The 16,884-nt window shown below is 43.7% G+C and overlaps 1 protein-coding gene across 1 annotated transcript; it reads right to left on the bottom strand.

The window, feature by feature from the left end:
• Positions 1-512: 512 nt before the first annotated feature.
• On the bottom strand, positions 513-12,961 carry Cd5l (CD5 molecule like). Its single transcript, XM_021158078.1, has 6 exons — positions 12,814-12,961; positions 10,130-10,165; positions 5,423-5,746; positions 3,740-4,078; positions 2,856-3,176; positions 513-1,379 (listed from the first exon to the last, which is right to left on the bottom strand). The coding sequence occupies exons 1-6, from the start codon at positions 12,839-12,841 to the stop codon at positions 1,366-1,368; spliced, it is 1,062 nt and encodes a 353-aa protein (XP_021013737.1). The 5' UTR covers positions 12,842-12,961; the 3' UTR covers positions 513-1,365.
• Between the last annotated feature and the right edge of the window lie 3,923 nt (positions 12,962-16,884).

The following is a 16,884-nucleotide window of genomic DNA, read 5'->3' as shown; positions in this document are numbered from 1 at the left end:
TCACTTTATTAACTTGAAATGAATAAATTTCATTTATTTTGGGTTCTTTTGGTTAGAAGTACTAAAACCAATACCAGACAACTAAGTTTTTTAAATTTACTATGATTACACAGCAGTTTGTTACATGAAGTCTGGAATGCCATTAGATCCCAAATTCTGGACCTTGATGTGCCTCATACATGTTACCGTCTATACATGAGTGTCTCCATGGAAGGGTTTCTTCTGATCTTCTGGTCTCTGTCACATGTGAGAAATGTCCTTTCCCAGGTCCAGAACAACTTGTAGAAATCCACTTACCTGGAGAAACCAATCTACTTTGTGTCACAATCTCTCATCCCTAGAAAGTGCTAACTAACCCTCAGGGACAGCAGGAGCTACCCATAGAGACTGGGTGGGCAGGACTGAACTGCTCAGAGTTTGGAAAGGTCTTCCCATGGTTATGAGATGTGGGTATAAAATGCTACTGACTTTTAGGCATCAATCTCAGAAAATAAAATCAACACACCAAGAAATACTTGAGCACTCATGTTTATTGTAGCATAATTCACACACAGTAGCGAAGATATGCAAGCGACTCATCTACACAGGGAGGTGGTCAAGCTGTGGACAAAACAGCCCCTTCCAAAGGCACACTCCAACGACCTTCTTCCTCCAACTAGGTCCCAACTCCTCAAGTCTCTACCATCTCCCAGGGGATTCACCAGTGATTAATCCACTCATAAAGACTGAGGGATCAAACCACATGATACAGTTAGATCCCTAAGGCCCCACCTCAGAATACTGTTGCATTAGACATCAAACTTTAAACATGGAGGTTTGGGGTAAACATCTAGAACTCAACAGGTAACATTTGAGGGCTGCAGGAAACCACCCTGCTGCTTTCTCTGAGAGAAGCACAGTAGTGAAGTGTTATTATTATGATCACTTCACTTGTTACAAAGTTTAAAAAGCATTTAAACAATTGTATTATCTCTCCCGCCTCCAAGATTCTGTCTACCCACATTCCCTCTCAAGTGTTCCTCATGTTGTCACATCCTCAGTGCTGTTCACAGACAGGCTGTGTCTTACTCATGGCCTGTACAGCTGCTCACTCTGGCAGGCCCAAGAGTTGCAGGCAGGCTGGGGAGAGACAGTAAAGGTGGGGGCGTCACCAAGGAGTGAACAGTGAGCCTAGGGCAGCTGGAAAGGTCAGCATGGGAGCTCAGCAGCTCATGTCTTGAGGTGATTATGGGGCGTGTAGCCTTGAGATCAAGATAGGAACACAATGTTCAGACTCTTGCGAGGCTGAGGGAGAGGTGTCTAAAGCCCACAGCCTGATGTAACCACTGGGAGAATGAGGGCCCACTGAACAAGCAGGGATCCAATTCACACATCAAAGTCTGTAAAGAGAAGAGAAAAATGCAGTGAGGGCCAAGTTAGAACCTCGTGAAAGGTTAGTTCCACTCAAGCTAAACTGGCCAAGGGGGCAGATCAAGGGCCAGAATAGGAAAGAGCTAAGCCGCATGTGTAACTCTTTCCACAGTGATATGAGACAGGTCAAAAACTGGAGTTATACTCCAAAGGAACAACAGCTATGTACCCTGTGAGTCACAAACAGTACAGGTCGCCTTCTGCATTGATAACCGGTGCCAGCATCTCCAGGAATGCCAAAATCCCCGGGTACAGCAAAAGTCTCCCATACAGTTGTACAAAGCCAAAACACATCCTTCTATATCATCTCCAGATTGCTTATAACACCGAATGCCATGCAACTACCGTATAAATAGCTGTCACACTGCATTATTAAGGGAATAGCAATAAAGAAAGTCTGTGTGTTCAGTACAGGTATAGCATTGCTTCTCAGACACTTCTGAATCCATAGATGTAGAATGCAGGGGGAAAGATGGTTGACTCTATTTATGTCTTAGCCTTATATACTCACAAAAACCTTTGAGGTTAATGGGACAAGAGTCTTTTTGTCTGAATTTCAGAGATTTTTGGAGAGTACACAGTTCAATGTGGCCAAATCTATTGTTTTCTGGGCATTAACTATTCCCCCCTCCACCTTTTTGGTTAAAATCAGTTCTCAGCTCACTTTAGAGTTAGTTGCTTAAAGCAAGGAGCTCTGCATAGCCACCTTCCCCTCCTAACCCCACAGTTGGGCTGCAGCCCTACAGCTAGAATCAGGGTAACATTGACTTCCTCTCACGCTGGCCTTCCTCCTTTGCTCTTCTTCTTTTGCTCCTGGGAGGAGGCCAATGGTTCAGGGCTGGCATTCTGTACTCGTTGGCAAATGCTCTCAGACATTCTTAAAAGAGCTCCCTGCCAGCCCCAGGGCTCCTTATATCCCCTCTAGAAATAAGGTTTTGGAAGTAGCAACAGTGCGGTCAAGCTGCCTTCTACAGTTAGCTCAAATTTAGGATTTGAAGCTCAGAGTCACGTCAGAGAACTAATCTGGGACTGAAAGCGAAGACCAATCAATTAGGTTCTACCGTAGGATTTAATGGGACTGAAAGCAAAGACCAATCAATTAGGTTCTACAGTGGGATTTAAAAGTTGTTTTCACGGTCCTGGAAACTCTACATTGGCTGACTTTTCTCATGTTTACTGTAAGGGCATGGATCCTCCTGTTCTCACATTCAATGACTGTGTTATAAAAAACATATCCTTACTCATTACCAACCTCTCCCCCACACCAAAGAAACACAAAACAAGGCTAGGACCCTGGGTCCTATCCCTTAAGATTTGTACAGCGCGGGTAAAGACTCCACTGGCTCTGCAGCCCAGAAGGAATTCCCATGACCCACAGAGTGCCGCTGCCTTTCTTCCTACTTCATCCCTTTGAAGTGCAACTTTAGCAGGTCAGTAGGATGTACCTGTGCAGATCACCTCCACATCTTCCTTGTGGGTACAGTCGTGGTACCCCCACAACCTGTGCCGGCAGAACTCCAGGGACTGTTCCTTCCCTGAGCAGTTGACGTCATCCAGCCAGATGCGGCCTGCCCCAGGCCCGTAGATTTTCCGGGCTTTGGGGGATGGAAGGAGGGACTTCCCACAACCCAGTTGCTTGCAGACCACTTGGTCCTCCTTTTCTCCCCAGTTGTCATCACAGACGGAGCCCCAGGAACCCTTGTGCAGCACCTCCAACCTCCCAGAGCAGGGGGTGGCTCCTCCCACCAGCCTCAGCTCAAAAGGATCTGCAGGTTGCAGGAGGAAGGCAGTGTCATAAAAGATGAAAGGAAGAGAGAGAGAGAAAAAAATAAGATTATGTACGTGATCACCAAAACTCTCTGCCAGCACATTTGAAATTCTCCATGTGTTTTGGTGACAGCTGCTCCTTCTATAAGACTTCATATATTTCCAATCCCCGTGGCTAGGTCTGTTTTCCTGACTAGAATACTTTCATTTTCTTTTTTAAAAATTTAATATCTACATAAATTTTTATTTATAAATATATTATTTAGAGATATATAATGAATTTCTAGTGGTTATTAAAGGCGGAAGAACTCAGAAGTTATATTGTATTTACAGCATTCTCTAGCATAGTCCATGGTATGATTGCACAATACACAATTTTTAAGTGTTTCCCTCTGCAAAGGGAGTTATTCTTAAGATAACTGGCAATCAATACAAATATATAACTCTGCAATGGCCTTTAGTGCATGAGTAGTTCTTCGTAGGTATGGTTTGCCTGGGTTTCCATTTAACCGCACTTGTGAATAAACCTGATAAATGATGCAGGATCATTATCTGCCATTACCTTCGCATTCCATCCACGTGTCCTCGCCATGGGTACAGTTGTTCTCCAGACGACTCAAAAGGCAAGACTGAAGGTTTGCTTCTTGTCCAGAACACAACATCTTGCCCATCCAGATGGGTCCTTTGCCCTGAGTACTACTGTTGCAGCTTCCGTGGGTCAGTAATGCCCGCCCGCACTCGAGCTGCCTGCACACCACCTTTGAGATCTGTAAGTTCCAGCCTGCTTTACACACAGTGCTCCACTGGGCCTGGTGGAGCACCTCCACTCGACCCTGGCAGTGCCCTGGGCCATCTACTAGACGCACATCCTCTGGAATGAAGAGTTGGTCACTGTCTGGGTCTGGAAAGAAAAGGAGAGGCAATGTTTGTTCCATGGCCGAACACAGTCTTTTCAGAAAAGGGAGTCTGATTACACATGGCTCAGCTCTTGGCTGTTATGGTTGTAAGTACCACATAGTACATGGTGGTTAAGTCCCCACAGGACTCATACTCACTTCTGTAGCAGTTTAGTTTTTCTTTCCTATCCTATCCTTTTCTTTTCTTTCTTTTTATATTTGTGTGTGTGTGTGTGTGTGTGTGTGTGTGTGTGTGTGTGTGTGTGTGTGTGTGTGTTTTAGACAGGGTTTTTCTATGCCCTGGCTGTTCTGGAATTCATTCTGTATACCAGGCTGGCCTTGAACTCACAGAGATCTGCCTGCCTCTGCTTCCCAAGTGCTGGGATTAACAGTGTGAACCGCTATTCAACTTCTAATTTCTCCTCACAAGACACAGTTAAAGGCACTACAAATTAATATAAAATGTATGTTATATGTAATTTATATAATATAGATTACAGTAATCTATGTATATTATATGTACTTATATTATATAATTATAGATTAATGTTGAAAAAGCACCAAATATTAGTAAATACACATATTAACAGAAATGTCAAAATATATTTTTAGCTCTATGTTGGCAAAAGTCAAGTATCCCTTACTAATGTTCCCAAACCTTGACTTTTCTAAAAAATAGGAGACTTCAGCATGGGGAGAGCTCATCTTTTCTCTAATGATAAAGCCTGCAGGGACACAAAAAGAAGGGGACAGAGGCAGCCTTGTAGTTAAACCACAGCCTTTAGAGAAAACACACACCTCACATTAATTCATAGGAAGCTAATTATGTAGGACAGTGAAGGAAAATGTCTGTGTGTCCATCTATTTGTGCATCTGCACTGATTGCACATTTATATGCCTGTGTCCATCTATCTGTGCACTTGCTTTGACTTCCCACCAGTATCTTCCCCTCTTCAATTAAGCTGATAGAACTTGAGAATTGAAATGTTCACAAAAGCACTTATTAAACCTCATGAGTTCTCCCATAACCCCATCTCAGCCCCACACAGACACATTGAACAAATGTTCAGTGGCTGACATATCTGTGCAGATTTGTTTACATGTCCACGAATAAGAGAAATTGGATCTCATGTATACCTGGAAAGAAAGGAAGAAGCAATACGGATAATAATCATAGCTATTAGTATATCCAAGTCTTGCAATCAAGAGCATGTAACATGTAAAGGGAAAGGATGGTGTTGCCGTCATCGTAGAACTGTGTGTAAGTCCACACAGGAACCAAAGACTAGCAAAATGACCACCTGGGGCATAGGATACTATAAAATGGCCCTTGAGTCTCTCGGACTTACTCTCACACTGTACCCCAGCATCTTCTTCATGTGAGCAGTCAAAAACATCGTAATTTAGCTCACATTGAGCCAACGTGTCTTCTGTTCCGTTGCAGTTGACCCCTTGAATAAGAACTCTTTGCTCTTCTGATGCTGGTGGCTGATAAGACGCGCCACGCGGGGTTTGGATGTCAGCTCCACAATTGAGCTCTCGGCACACCACAGCCACATCACGCCGGTCCCAGCCATCATCACACACAGTCCCCCACTGGCCATTGTGTTCCACCTCCACTCGCCCTTCACAGCGGTGGGCACCTCCCACTAGCTGCACTTTGAATGGAGACTCTGCAAAGGGATGAGATATTAGCTGGAGGCCTCAGAGAAGCAAAGGGGTGCATGGGGGTATATGCGGTCAGTTTGGGACCCTTAATACCTTTGACGAACAGCATGGGGAGCTGGAATCAGAATAGGAGACATAAAGAAACTTCTGGATATGCTTATGCTCTTAATTGTATGCTACCAAGAATGGCCATTTCAAGATGTATAGATGCTGATGTCCTCTTCAGATTGATGATTAAGACAAAGAAGCCGGTTGACGACTTGAAGTGGTCAGAATGAGAGGACCAATGCATGTCTACCCACAATTTCATAGATAAGGAAAACTCTTCCTCATAGAAGTAGTGGCTCACTATGAGCCCCAGCCCAGAACTGTGTGAGGATGCTATTTTTACAGTTTTTTCCCCTGAGTTTCTCTTGTGGTAGCTGGACTGAGGTAGTAGTGGAACACGACTTGAGGTTAACATATTAACTTTCTTCTCTTTACTTGCTTCTTTCCTCATCTTTCCCCATTTCCTGCTATCTTCCCCTTTCCCTTTTGTTTCCTCATCTTCCTCCTCATTCTCCTCTTCTTCCTCTGCCTTCTCTTCCTCTGCCTTCTCTTCCTCCTCTTCTTCCTAGTCCTCCTCCTCCTCCTCCTCCTCCTCCTGCTCCTCTCTTTCCCTCTTTGCTGTTTCCTACAACATTGTTCCTCTCCAAAAACCTAGCTCAGAAGAGATCTAGCAGGAGAACAGTCAGAGCTTCAAAGGCTTAAAACCCTGTTGGATTGGCTAGGAATCTATGGGAAAGAGGGAGGCACCTTAGAGCCTCCTCTCCATAGATTCTGAGGAATCAAGGACTTAGTTATATCTCCTTATTAAAACTCTATGTATAAAAACATGAACTATCTCCCTTTCACTAGGGAGTAGGGCAGAGAAGGCAGTTGGGGAAACCAAAACCAAGCCTATCAGACTTGAGCAGTGAGCAATTCTATGCTTCCAGGATTGTTTTTGTGAACTCAGAAAAGAATGAGGAACAAGATGGGATTTATTCCCTCTGAGAGCTTTTGTGACTGCTTGGAACAATCTTGCCTAGTCTGCTATAGCCTCAGAGTCATGGAGCAGAGAACTGGGTTAGGGACATCTTCAGAAAGTCAACTGAGAGGTCGAACATATTAGATAAGACCACATTTGGTCTGGTCTTCTGTGGCTGGTTGTAGGACTGAGATCGTAAAAGAGGCCAATATGCTTGCCTGCATGGGCACAATCCAATTCCTGAGGATTGCATTTTCCACTGTCTACTGTCTCAAATTTTCACAAACTCCAGAACTTAGAATCAACTTGGGAATAGCATGGTTGACTAAGACCAGCTTGACCTGCCTAGCTTTTTAGGCTCTATTATTTTTTTTGGGGGGGGCAATATCATGAATTGAAACTAAAGATATCAATTCAAATGTAATCATTAAAAAAAACCTAATATAAGATGGGAAATGGAATTAGCTTAGATGTCCACCAAAAAAAGCAATGAAGAATAAAGGTGTGGTACATATACACAATAGATCTTTACCTGCTGAGATGAGCCCCAGCCAAGGACTGTGTAAGGAATATATTGGAAATATGTTGGAAAACAGATGATCTAGAAAATGTCATACTGAGGTAACCCAGACCCAGGAAGATGAACACCACATGTTCTCTCTCTTACCCTAGCATAAGATGCTTATGTTTGTATATTTAATTTGGCGTGTTTATAGAGAAAGCTAAAAAGGCCCATGAAAGGGAAAGAGGAAGATGTCTTAAGGAAGGGATATAAGGATAGAATAAAAGTAGAGGCAGGAAAAATCCTGGAGACTAAAGGTTTAAGTAGAGTTAATTGCTTGAAGGCAGAAGAGAGGAAGGCATGGGGTAGGTTAACCAAAACCAAAGCTATATGAAGAACCATTATGGAAATCTGCTACTTTGTTGGCTAATTAAAAATACAACTTTTTAGAAAGAAGGATGAATTGAACACAGGTACCCTGCACGGGTAGATAATGCTTCCCCCTAGAAGACATGCAAATCTGTGTTCAGTCTGAGATACCCCCTTGAGAGTCACTGGCTAGAAAGCTCCCAGAGGCTCCTGAACAGCACAGGCTACTGTCATTCTTCTTGACTACTGACCATAAGTAAGATTACGTATTGCTGAAATCACATCAGACTCTGTTTGCAGAATATAGAGAAATTAAGCTGCAACTGACCTGAAGAGTTCCTCCCTGCTAGCTTTCATGGTCCCAAAAGGTACAATGTGGGCCCCAGGAGGGAGAAAGCCATCTGTGGTATAATAGTGGTGACCTTGCCTGTTACAAGGTGACTTGCCAGGCAAAATATGCCAATTGGTTCAGGAGCGGCAGGAAAGTTATGTGGATAATCAACTGCTTTCCAGTTGAATTTGAGGCCTGCTCCAAGAGGGAATTCTTGCCTGATCCTGTAAGCTTTATCAAAAGTCCATGACTAGGGAGACCATAGGCCACGGAGAGAGAGCAACCTATTACTAATGTCTTAGTAAATGGACATGTTGTCAAATTGCCTTCTAAATATTTGTGTTTGCATACATTGATTAGTGCTTCCTTCAGCCTCGACCAGAGAACCTTCTCTCTGCAGTAGGCACCCGTCATGGCTGGTGATCACTGGAGAAAATATCTTATCTGTACCTCAGGAACCACGGTGGAAGGAGAAGAAGAAAGAGGTCAAGAGCCAGAGGAGCGCTGTGAAGTGCTGTCTTCTGAGCTACGGTCAGTAGACCTACACAAGATCAAGCCAGTGATATCAGTTAACAGCCCAGTAGGCAGCACTAATTGAACTCAGTGCATTTTTTTTGTTTTTGTTAATGTTTTGAATGTTGTCCATCTGCTTGGTTTGCTTTTGTTTTAAGGAGAGGACATGAAAGAGGAAGTGGGGCATGTTGAAGGTGTGTGGGGAAGTGGGAGGGGGATGCTGAGAATGGATATTATTAAGATACATAGTTTATAAATATGGAATTGTCAGAAAATAAATGAAGGATGCTTTATTTTAAAAAAAAACTAAGAAAGTACCCATTGTTGAACATCTGAATGTTACATTTATGTATCAGGGTACATAAATCAAGAGAGTTATGTGGAGGTAATCTTTAGGTCATTGGATCTAAGATTAGAGTCTAGACTGGCATTATTTTGCAGAGCAGGAAAAAGCTGCTAGTAAGTTCATTGGGATTATAAAATTCTTGTTTTATGATTTTTTTTTATGAAGTAGAATGCTAGAGTAGTTTCCAGAAAAGATGGCATAACCCAAGAGTGCAGTAGGGGTAAGTGGAGACTTGAACTGCGTATATCTGAGCTGAGGAAATTTAAACTCAAGTGAGGAGACACAGAAGGCACCTGCCTTCCTGCCAGTGCCCTTACTCAGTTTTATTAGCCGAAGGCTTGAAAGTAGAGTGCACACGTGCATACGTGCGTGCGTGCGTGTTCACATGCATGAGGGGAGACTGCAAAGAGAGCAGGTAGTGCCTGCATTGGTAACAACCATGGAGGCTAAGAAAAAAAAAGATGAAATGGGCTCAGCATCTGGCTGAGTACCTAATATACCAAGTTATACCTAAGTGGCAGAGAATCTCACCATCAGCACCCCAATATACCAAGTTGCACCTATGTGGCAGGAGACAGCGCTATCAGCACCCCAATACACCAAGTTGCTCCTATGTGGCAGAGGACCACACTGTTAGCACCCCAATACATCTAGTGTACTTATGTGGCAGAATATCTCATCATATGATGTGTGATGCTATCTCTCGTCAAGCCGCTACCATCCAGCAAAGTAGAGCATGCAGAGATATCGTAAAGGAAACTGAAACCATAGTCTGTGGTTCCTCCTCTCCACCTTCCCCTCTGCCCCCCTCTCCCTACTCTCTGCTGTTGTTCTCACCACTGTACAGGCTCCCTGAGGAGGCAGCCAGTGGGGGCTGAACCCTAAGCCTCCCTTTGCCATTCAAGCCACAAGCTACATAGAAGAACCATTTCTATTTCAAGGCTACCAAAAGGGCTGGAAAACAACATGGATGGGGGAACCTGGAAAGACAAAAGCAATCTCTTCTCTGGGCAAGTCCACAAGGGGCCTGATGCGAGGACCTATCCTGTTTGGATGTTGGATGAACTTCTAGGACCACAGAGAATCTTTAGCAGGAATATCACCCTGAGGACATTTAGATTCTGGCATTGAAAATCCATCCACACAAGGCTGATGGGCTGATGTAGACTCTAGACTTGGGATTGAACCTTTACACAGCCAAGGAAGCCACAGACTTTCTTCAGTCCTAAGCCTAGAGTCCTAAGCCTCTTGAGAACTCAACAAACAGGGAAACAAAACAAAATAAGCACAGACCAAAAAAAAAAAAAAAAATCCTTACCTGAAAAACATGATCCAACGAAAATGCTCAAGATGGCTGAGAAAAGAAAAAAAAAAGAAAGGTTATAAAGTCCTCATTCAAATTACCCATGTGTAGCAGGTCCTTGCCAAACTTCTTAAGGGAAAGTGGAAGGCACGAAGCCTCCAAGGGCATCCCTTCATGGCTATCTTCTCTTGGCACTAGCCTCAAAGGACACCATGGGAACCACAGAGGCCAATTTTAGCAAACTAACTGACTTAGTTGTTCATTCCACCTGACTGCAGCTCCACCCCAGACATGGGGCCAGGCAGTATCTACCACTGTCACTTACACCAATCAACTGAAGCTGCCTACAATAGGATTTTAGGTCACAGAAAAGAGCACTGGAGGCCAGGGAACAATCACTGGTGGGCAAGGCAGAACAGCATAATCTGTTATGGCTTCTGGCCCTGCATTTAGATGGGAGTAGGCAAATCCTGTTGTACAGAGCCAATAGTACAGATTGTTGATGTTGTAGGCGGCATGCTGTTACAACTGCTCAGTCCTGCCCCTGAGATATGAGAGGAGCCAAGTGTACGTGAACAAATGAGCGTTGCCAGATTCCCCAAAATCTTTCTTTATCTACATCATTTTAAATTTCAGGCATTTTTTTTTGTTTTGGTTTTGATTTTCCTCCACCATTTAATAGTATAAATGTCATTTACAGCTTGTCCACTGTGGTTCATTGACACTTAGTTCAGATCAACAGGCCAGGAGCAACAATTTATTTAGTTCAAAATTCTAGTGTAATCCAATCTGGCATATTGGAACATGAGATTTTTTTTTCCTTCTACACAATCTGTGTAGAGTCGTACTCTCTGTCACCTTCACACTGTGAAACCTGGTAGCCCTAAGTTGTCCAAGAAGCCAAGGACTTTTAACTGTGTAATTTGCGCACCTATATGCTATAGGGTTTTCCCAATAGAGCAAATATCTTTGGACCAGTCTAGAGTTTTTCTTTTTTCTTTTTTCTTTTTTTTTTAATTTATTTTTTAAATTAGGTATTTTCTTCATTTACATTTCAAATGCTATCCCAAAAGTCTCCCCAGACCCTCCCCCACTCCCCTACCCACCCACTCCCACTTCTTGGCCCCTGGCGTTCCCCTGTACTGGTGGATGCTCACAGTCGTCTATAGGATGGAACACAGGGCCCCCAATGGAGAAGCTAGAGAAAGCACCCAAGGAGCTGAAGGGGTCTGCAACCCTATAGGTGGAACAGCCTAGAGTTTTTCAAATAGTTTCAAATAGCTCACTGACTAATCCTGAAATACTTCTTTCTATAAATAGTTTTCAGGACCTTCTAATTCTTAATCTTCACGGTGAAGCCACTCTCAGCCTGAGGCTTTGTATATTACAACTTTCTAAAACTCACTTACACTATGTATGTGCATGGTGTAACATCCCACACAGGACAGGGAAACATTAAAAGGAAAGGGAGCGTAACAAGCTGACACACAGGAGCAGAAATGACACAGTGAGTAAATGACTTGGAGCCTTTTGACGTTGTTGACTGGAGGGATGAGTGCAGTTGTCACAGATCTGAGGAATTTCTGAAGAAAATGAGACTTCAGGTGAGACCTTGAAGGCTCAACAGTAATTCACAAGAGGCAAGGCTAATGTTGGTTTCTGCATGGTTGTAGGGATGTTTAAGATGTGGTCAAGACCCTTCATCAGACATATACAGTGTGGGCTTTAGTGATGCTCTCAGTAATCAAGATACTAAAAATGGATGTCACTTATAGAGTAGCAGATCAGCAGACATCATTGGCTATCACATATTAATCACATTATTAAAAGGCTTCTAGAAGGGCATGAACTTGTAGTCCTAGTACTGGATAGACAGAGCAGGGAGATTCCCCAGTGCTCACCGGCCAACCAACCTAGACTGATTGGCCAACTCGGGCCAACGGAATGGTCTCAAAATAAGGTTAACCAGCAACCCAAGTTTTCCCTCTGTTATACACACAAACACACAGACAACATACAAAATCCTTTTTAAAACTTCTTGGGATTTTAACTTCATCTTTACTTCAGAGAGCAAAACTTCAGTGAAGTATGGTAACCTAGAAATTCAGTTAAGAGCCATGACTAACAATACATGTTTCTTTGCAATTCAAAACTCTAGATTATCCAGTATCTAGCCTGACCTTGGGAAAATTAGAGAACCCTGTGAATCATTTCCAGAGGATGCTAGATTAATTAGACTAATGAGAGATGGTTATTTTGCAACTCTACTTTCTTTCTTTCAATAAAGACTTTTAAAAAGATAGGGAAAAGATGTTGTCAAAGTCTTATTACAAGAAACAAAATACTCTCAAGGGGTAACTGTGAGCTAGCCAAGGAGATCCCCTGAGAGATGTCCTTTCTCTCCTTGCTCTACCTCACTTCTACCCAACATCCAGTCATTTTTTTTAATTGTACATGTGTGTCAAAGGAAAATTTGTGTAGATATAAGGAAATAGACAGAAATCTGACAGTCGAGGCAAACTCCAAATATGGATTTAGGGGGCTTTCTAAGGTTTAGAATAAGTTACCATATATAGAAAACTGCTTTTGAAAGATGCCTGAATCAGGATTGGAGAATATCCTCCTGATAATGTCTCCAGAAAGCCCCGGACACTTGCCTCCTCTGTGACAAGATTAGCCACAGAAGCAGGGACACTCACCCAGCTTCAAGTTGAACAATGGAGCCATGGCCCAGGCAGCTGACGATGGAGTGGTGAGACAGGCTGTAGGCCTCAGGCAGGCATCGGTATTTGAACACTAGAATAAGGAAGAGAGGCAGGTCCTGTGTGCAGCAGGAGCTTTATCAAATGACCAAAGGCCCAGGGGGTGGGACTGATAGAACCAGATGTGCTGAGTTCAGCATGGCCAGAGGAAGGGAGGTGACTGAGTGGCCAAGATCCTGAAAAAATGTGGGTGGAGGGAGGCTTTCTTATCATGATTTCATCATACTGAAAGCCTAACTCAACCTGTCTCTGCTTTAGTTTCTGCTCTATGTTAATGAAGAAACAGTCTTCCTAAGGGAATGTAGGTACCCCAGTACGGTCCTCTTTCATTAGAAGCCTAGACCATATTTAGCCTCCATTGAGGGTCTGTGGGGCAATGACTTGACTTCCAAATGTAAGTCACGATTGTGGCATCTATCTCTGTTGTTAGGGATGGCTTTCCTACCTTCAACCAGCTTCCCAAGTGCTGGTCAGAAGGCCTAACACATAGTCTGCTTGCTCTCCTGGGGTTTGCTAGTTGTACCCATCTTTGGAACTTGGATGGCCACAAATCCCTGTGGTGAGGGACAGACGTCCTTCACTAAACTCAGGTGTTCTTCCAGTCTAAATTATGTCACAAATTGAGCCGCATATCCATCAGGATGCTCAGCCCTCTCGAGTCCTCCATTATTAAGCACACCTGACCTTCAAGAGCTAATTTAGTGGCACACAAAGCTTCAAGCATGGATATAACCTTCGCTCTTTCTAGCAAAGTAAGCTTTCCCCGATGGTGGCATATCTTAGATCACTTAGTGTGAAACTTGGTTTACCATGGGGTTTAGTTTTAGTCCTTTATCTCTTTGTTTACTTATGTTAAAAATAGTAAAAGAAGATAATAGTGTCAGTCAGTTCAGAATAGGAGGCCGACACATAATTCAGGGTTTCCTTTGGATGGAAAGTTTATTAAAAAGAGAAGATGCTGAGACCACGAAGGGGCCTTGAGATGGAAGGGAGAACATTCGAAACAATCATATGGGGATCTAAACACGATGGGACCTTACAGGAAAGGAGAGGTTTCCCTTTAAAACTTGGAGAAGTTCCATTATGAGTGAGATTGGGGGTGGGGGAGTGGGGCATGGTGGGAGGAGGCAAAAGGAGCCTGCACGATACCTCTCTGAGAAACTCCCTGTGAGGAGGCTCAGGCCCACCCCAAGAACAAAGGAAAGGTCTATCATTCTATAGTCCCTCAGGAGTAGCAGGAAGTCCTACATCATATGAGTTAGTTCATCGCAGCAGAGGTGACAAGGGGCACGGAAAGCTGTCAAGTCACAGAACACACTGTTTCTTAACCCTATCCCAGAGAAAGCTGCATGGTGTTACATGATACAGGCTTTGGGATCTGGTCTAAAGGTGCAGGCCCATGTTCTAACAATCGTTTTCTCCAAAAACAGTTTTCAGCAGCTGTGAATGCCAGAGGATGTGTTGAAGGAAGAGAGTGACCAGGAGAGTAAGGGCTGGCTTGGAACCCCAAAAGAATAAGTCATAAAATCTGCTGTAAGACAGGGGAGTGGAAGAATTTTGAGGACACAATGTAAGAAGTGACTACATCTGCCTGAGGTGGTGACCAGGGGCTAAGAACTGAGAGTAGCAGAGCTTGGCAGGGCACAAGCCAACAAAAGCGCAGTTGTCCATTTGTCAACAGCAGATGGGTGCCTGGGAGGGCAAGAAGGCAGGAGTGCTAGGGCCACGGGATAGATTGTAACTAAAATGCTCTGTGTTCTCCTCAATCCTTCCAGACGCTGACACAAACAACAGAATTTATCCTTGAAAAATAAAAGTCTTTATCTCAGCCTGTGGGCAAAAAGCATCCTGGAGAACACAGACTTGTGATTCAGGAATATATTTCACGTAAGAAATTGAGTGGGGGGAAAAGACAAAATATTTTCCCAATAAAATATCTTATTAGCTCAATCAAGAAGATAAAGAAAGGAAAACAAGCTCGTCAGTCAGCAGGGACATTATTTCACAGGACAGAAGCAGCTACTAATGGTATGGTGTATCTGTTGTGGATTGTCCTCAAGCAGAAAGACTCCTAATGAGTGTAGCCAGAATTACCTGCAAGGTCCTGGACAAGCTCTGCCTGTGTACATTCCCTAAGAGGAGGTGAGAGCGGGCAGATCGTTAGAGCCTCACCTGAGATGACAGCTAGGACTTCCTCCTGTGTCCCCACCCCAGTGGGGACACCCCACAACTGGAAATGGTCTCAGCAGGTTGTAGTTTTTATAGGAGGTGGAACATTCACTGAAAGGAGGAGAGATTCCATCCACAGAGCTGTCGAGATGTGGACATCATGCTGGAGTATGACTTTGCAGTGATAGAGCTATTTGGGGGTCACCCATGCTCCTGTGGGCAAGCCAAGTAAGCTCATTGCTTCAGTGGGCTGGATTGGATGAGATTGTTACTTGGATCTGTGGGCTAGTGCCCTAACTGGGGTGAGTAGACATTAGTTCTTGTCACTCCAAGAAAAATTCCCACAATAGCATTTCAGAGATTGTGTTCTGGTTTCAGCCAGGGAGAATCAGAAGGGAAGAAGACCATCCCTGGGTCATGGAGACCTGTTACTAGAACACTGGCATGGAACTGTGGCCTGGGCTGGAAGGCTAGCATTCCAGAGGCTGAAATAGGAGTACAAGTCTAAGTCCAGTCTGTCTCAGAGAGAGACAGGGACAGACAGACACACAGACACACAGACACACAGACAGATAGACACAGAGAGCAGACAGACACACAGAGACAGCAAGAGTGTTCACAAGCACACTGGACCACTGACCTAGTCCAAAGAGAAAAGAATGTGAGCAGAAAGTTCAGTATTTGGGGTAGAGGCCAAAATGGGTAAGGTGTTTATCTTAAGTCTGGAAGGCCACATTAGACTGTGAGCTTGTAGAAAGCTGTAAAGGTCTGAAATGATTTTATTTTAAATGTTTATTATTATTTTATGAGTCTGAGTGTTTGGCAGCATTTGTGTGTGTGTACCACACGTGTACCTTGGAGGCAAAAGAGGACACTGGATTTTCTGGAACTAAAGTTACAGATTTTGAGCCTCCTTGGGGTACTGGAAACTGAACCTGGGTCCTCTGCAAGAGAAGCAATTGTCCTTAACTGCTAACCAAACTTCTGGTTTGTTTTATTTTTATTTTTTATTTTTAGACTGTATTATTTTTAGACTTTTTATTTTAGAGTGTCTCACTCTACAGTCAGGCTCGCTTGGCGCTCACAGTGTAGCTGAGGCTGGCCTTCCTTAGACTCACGATAATTCTCCTGACTCAGCCTTTTGAGTGCTGGGATTACAGATGGGCATTACTACATTTGGCTAGAAAAAGTTTTTTATACTTCTGAGAAAAAAAACAACCAAAGAGAAAATAGGCTGTCTGTGTGCGCATGAGAGAGGTTGTCTATGACCACTCTTGTCCATACCAGAGTCAAGTAGCCTACTAGTAAGCCCTGTTACTTACTCCCTTTTTATCATTTGATAATTTCATACATGCCTACAATGTGTCTTAATCAAATCTCCTCAAATTTCCTCCTCTTCTGTTTCCCCAACCACTTCACCTCCAAAGTTCCTGTGATCTGTTCCCAAGCCCACTGAATCCACTTACTGTGTATGCACTGGTGTGGACCACCTGTTGGAGCCTGGGGAGACTCTCAGAGAACTCATTCCTGAGGAAACTGACTCTCCCTTTCCCAGGAGCCTTGAATTGCAATAGCTCCTCAACTAAGGTTAGGACTTCACGAGCCCCTCTTCCATCCACAGTGAGATCCTGGCTGGTTTGATATTGTGCAAGTCTTGTTTACGCTGCCACAGATGCTGTGAGTTTATGTATGCAATAGCCCTGTCATGTCCAGCAAATACCACTCCACAGCAGAATTCTACCACTGGCTCTTATAATCGATTCCTTCCTTCCTTCCTTCCTTCCTTCCTTCCTTCCTTCCTTCCTTCCTTCCTTCCTTCCTTCCTTCCTTCCTTCCTTC

Source organism: Mus caroli, chromosome 3 (genome assembly GCF_900094665.2).
Source record: "Mus caroli chromosome 3, CAROLI_EIJ_v1.1, whole genome shotgun sequence".
Lineage (NCBI taxonomy): Eukaryota > Metazoa > Chordata > Mammalia > Rodentia > Muridae > Mus > Mus caroli.
The sequence above is the reverse complement of the archived record's forward strand: the minus strand, read 5'-3'. Positions and strand labels throughout refer to the sequence as shown.

Excerpts from the sequence above, each read along its gene's own strand:
- Cd5l (XM_021158078.1), bottom strand. The coding sequence starts at position 12,841 with ATGGCTCCATTGTTCAACTTGAAGCTGG. Across the intron at positions 10,166-12,813 it reads ATTGTTCAACTTGAAGCTGG|CCATCTTGAGCATTTTCGTT; the intron begins GTGAGTGTCCCT and ends TTCTTTTCTCAG. Across the intron at positions 3,177-3,739 it reads CACGTGGATGGAATGCGAAG|ATCCTTTTGAGCTGAGGCTG; the intron begins GTAATGGCAGAT and ends TGCAACCTGCAG.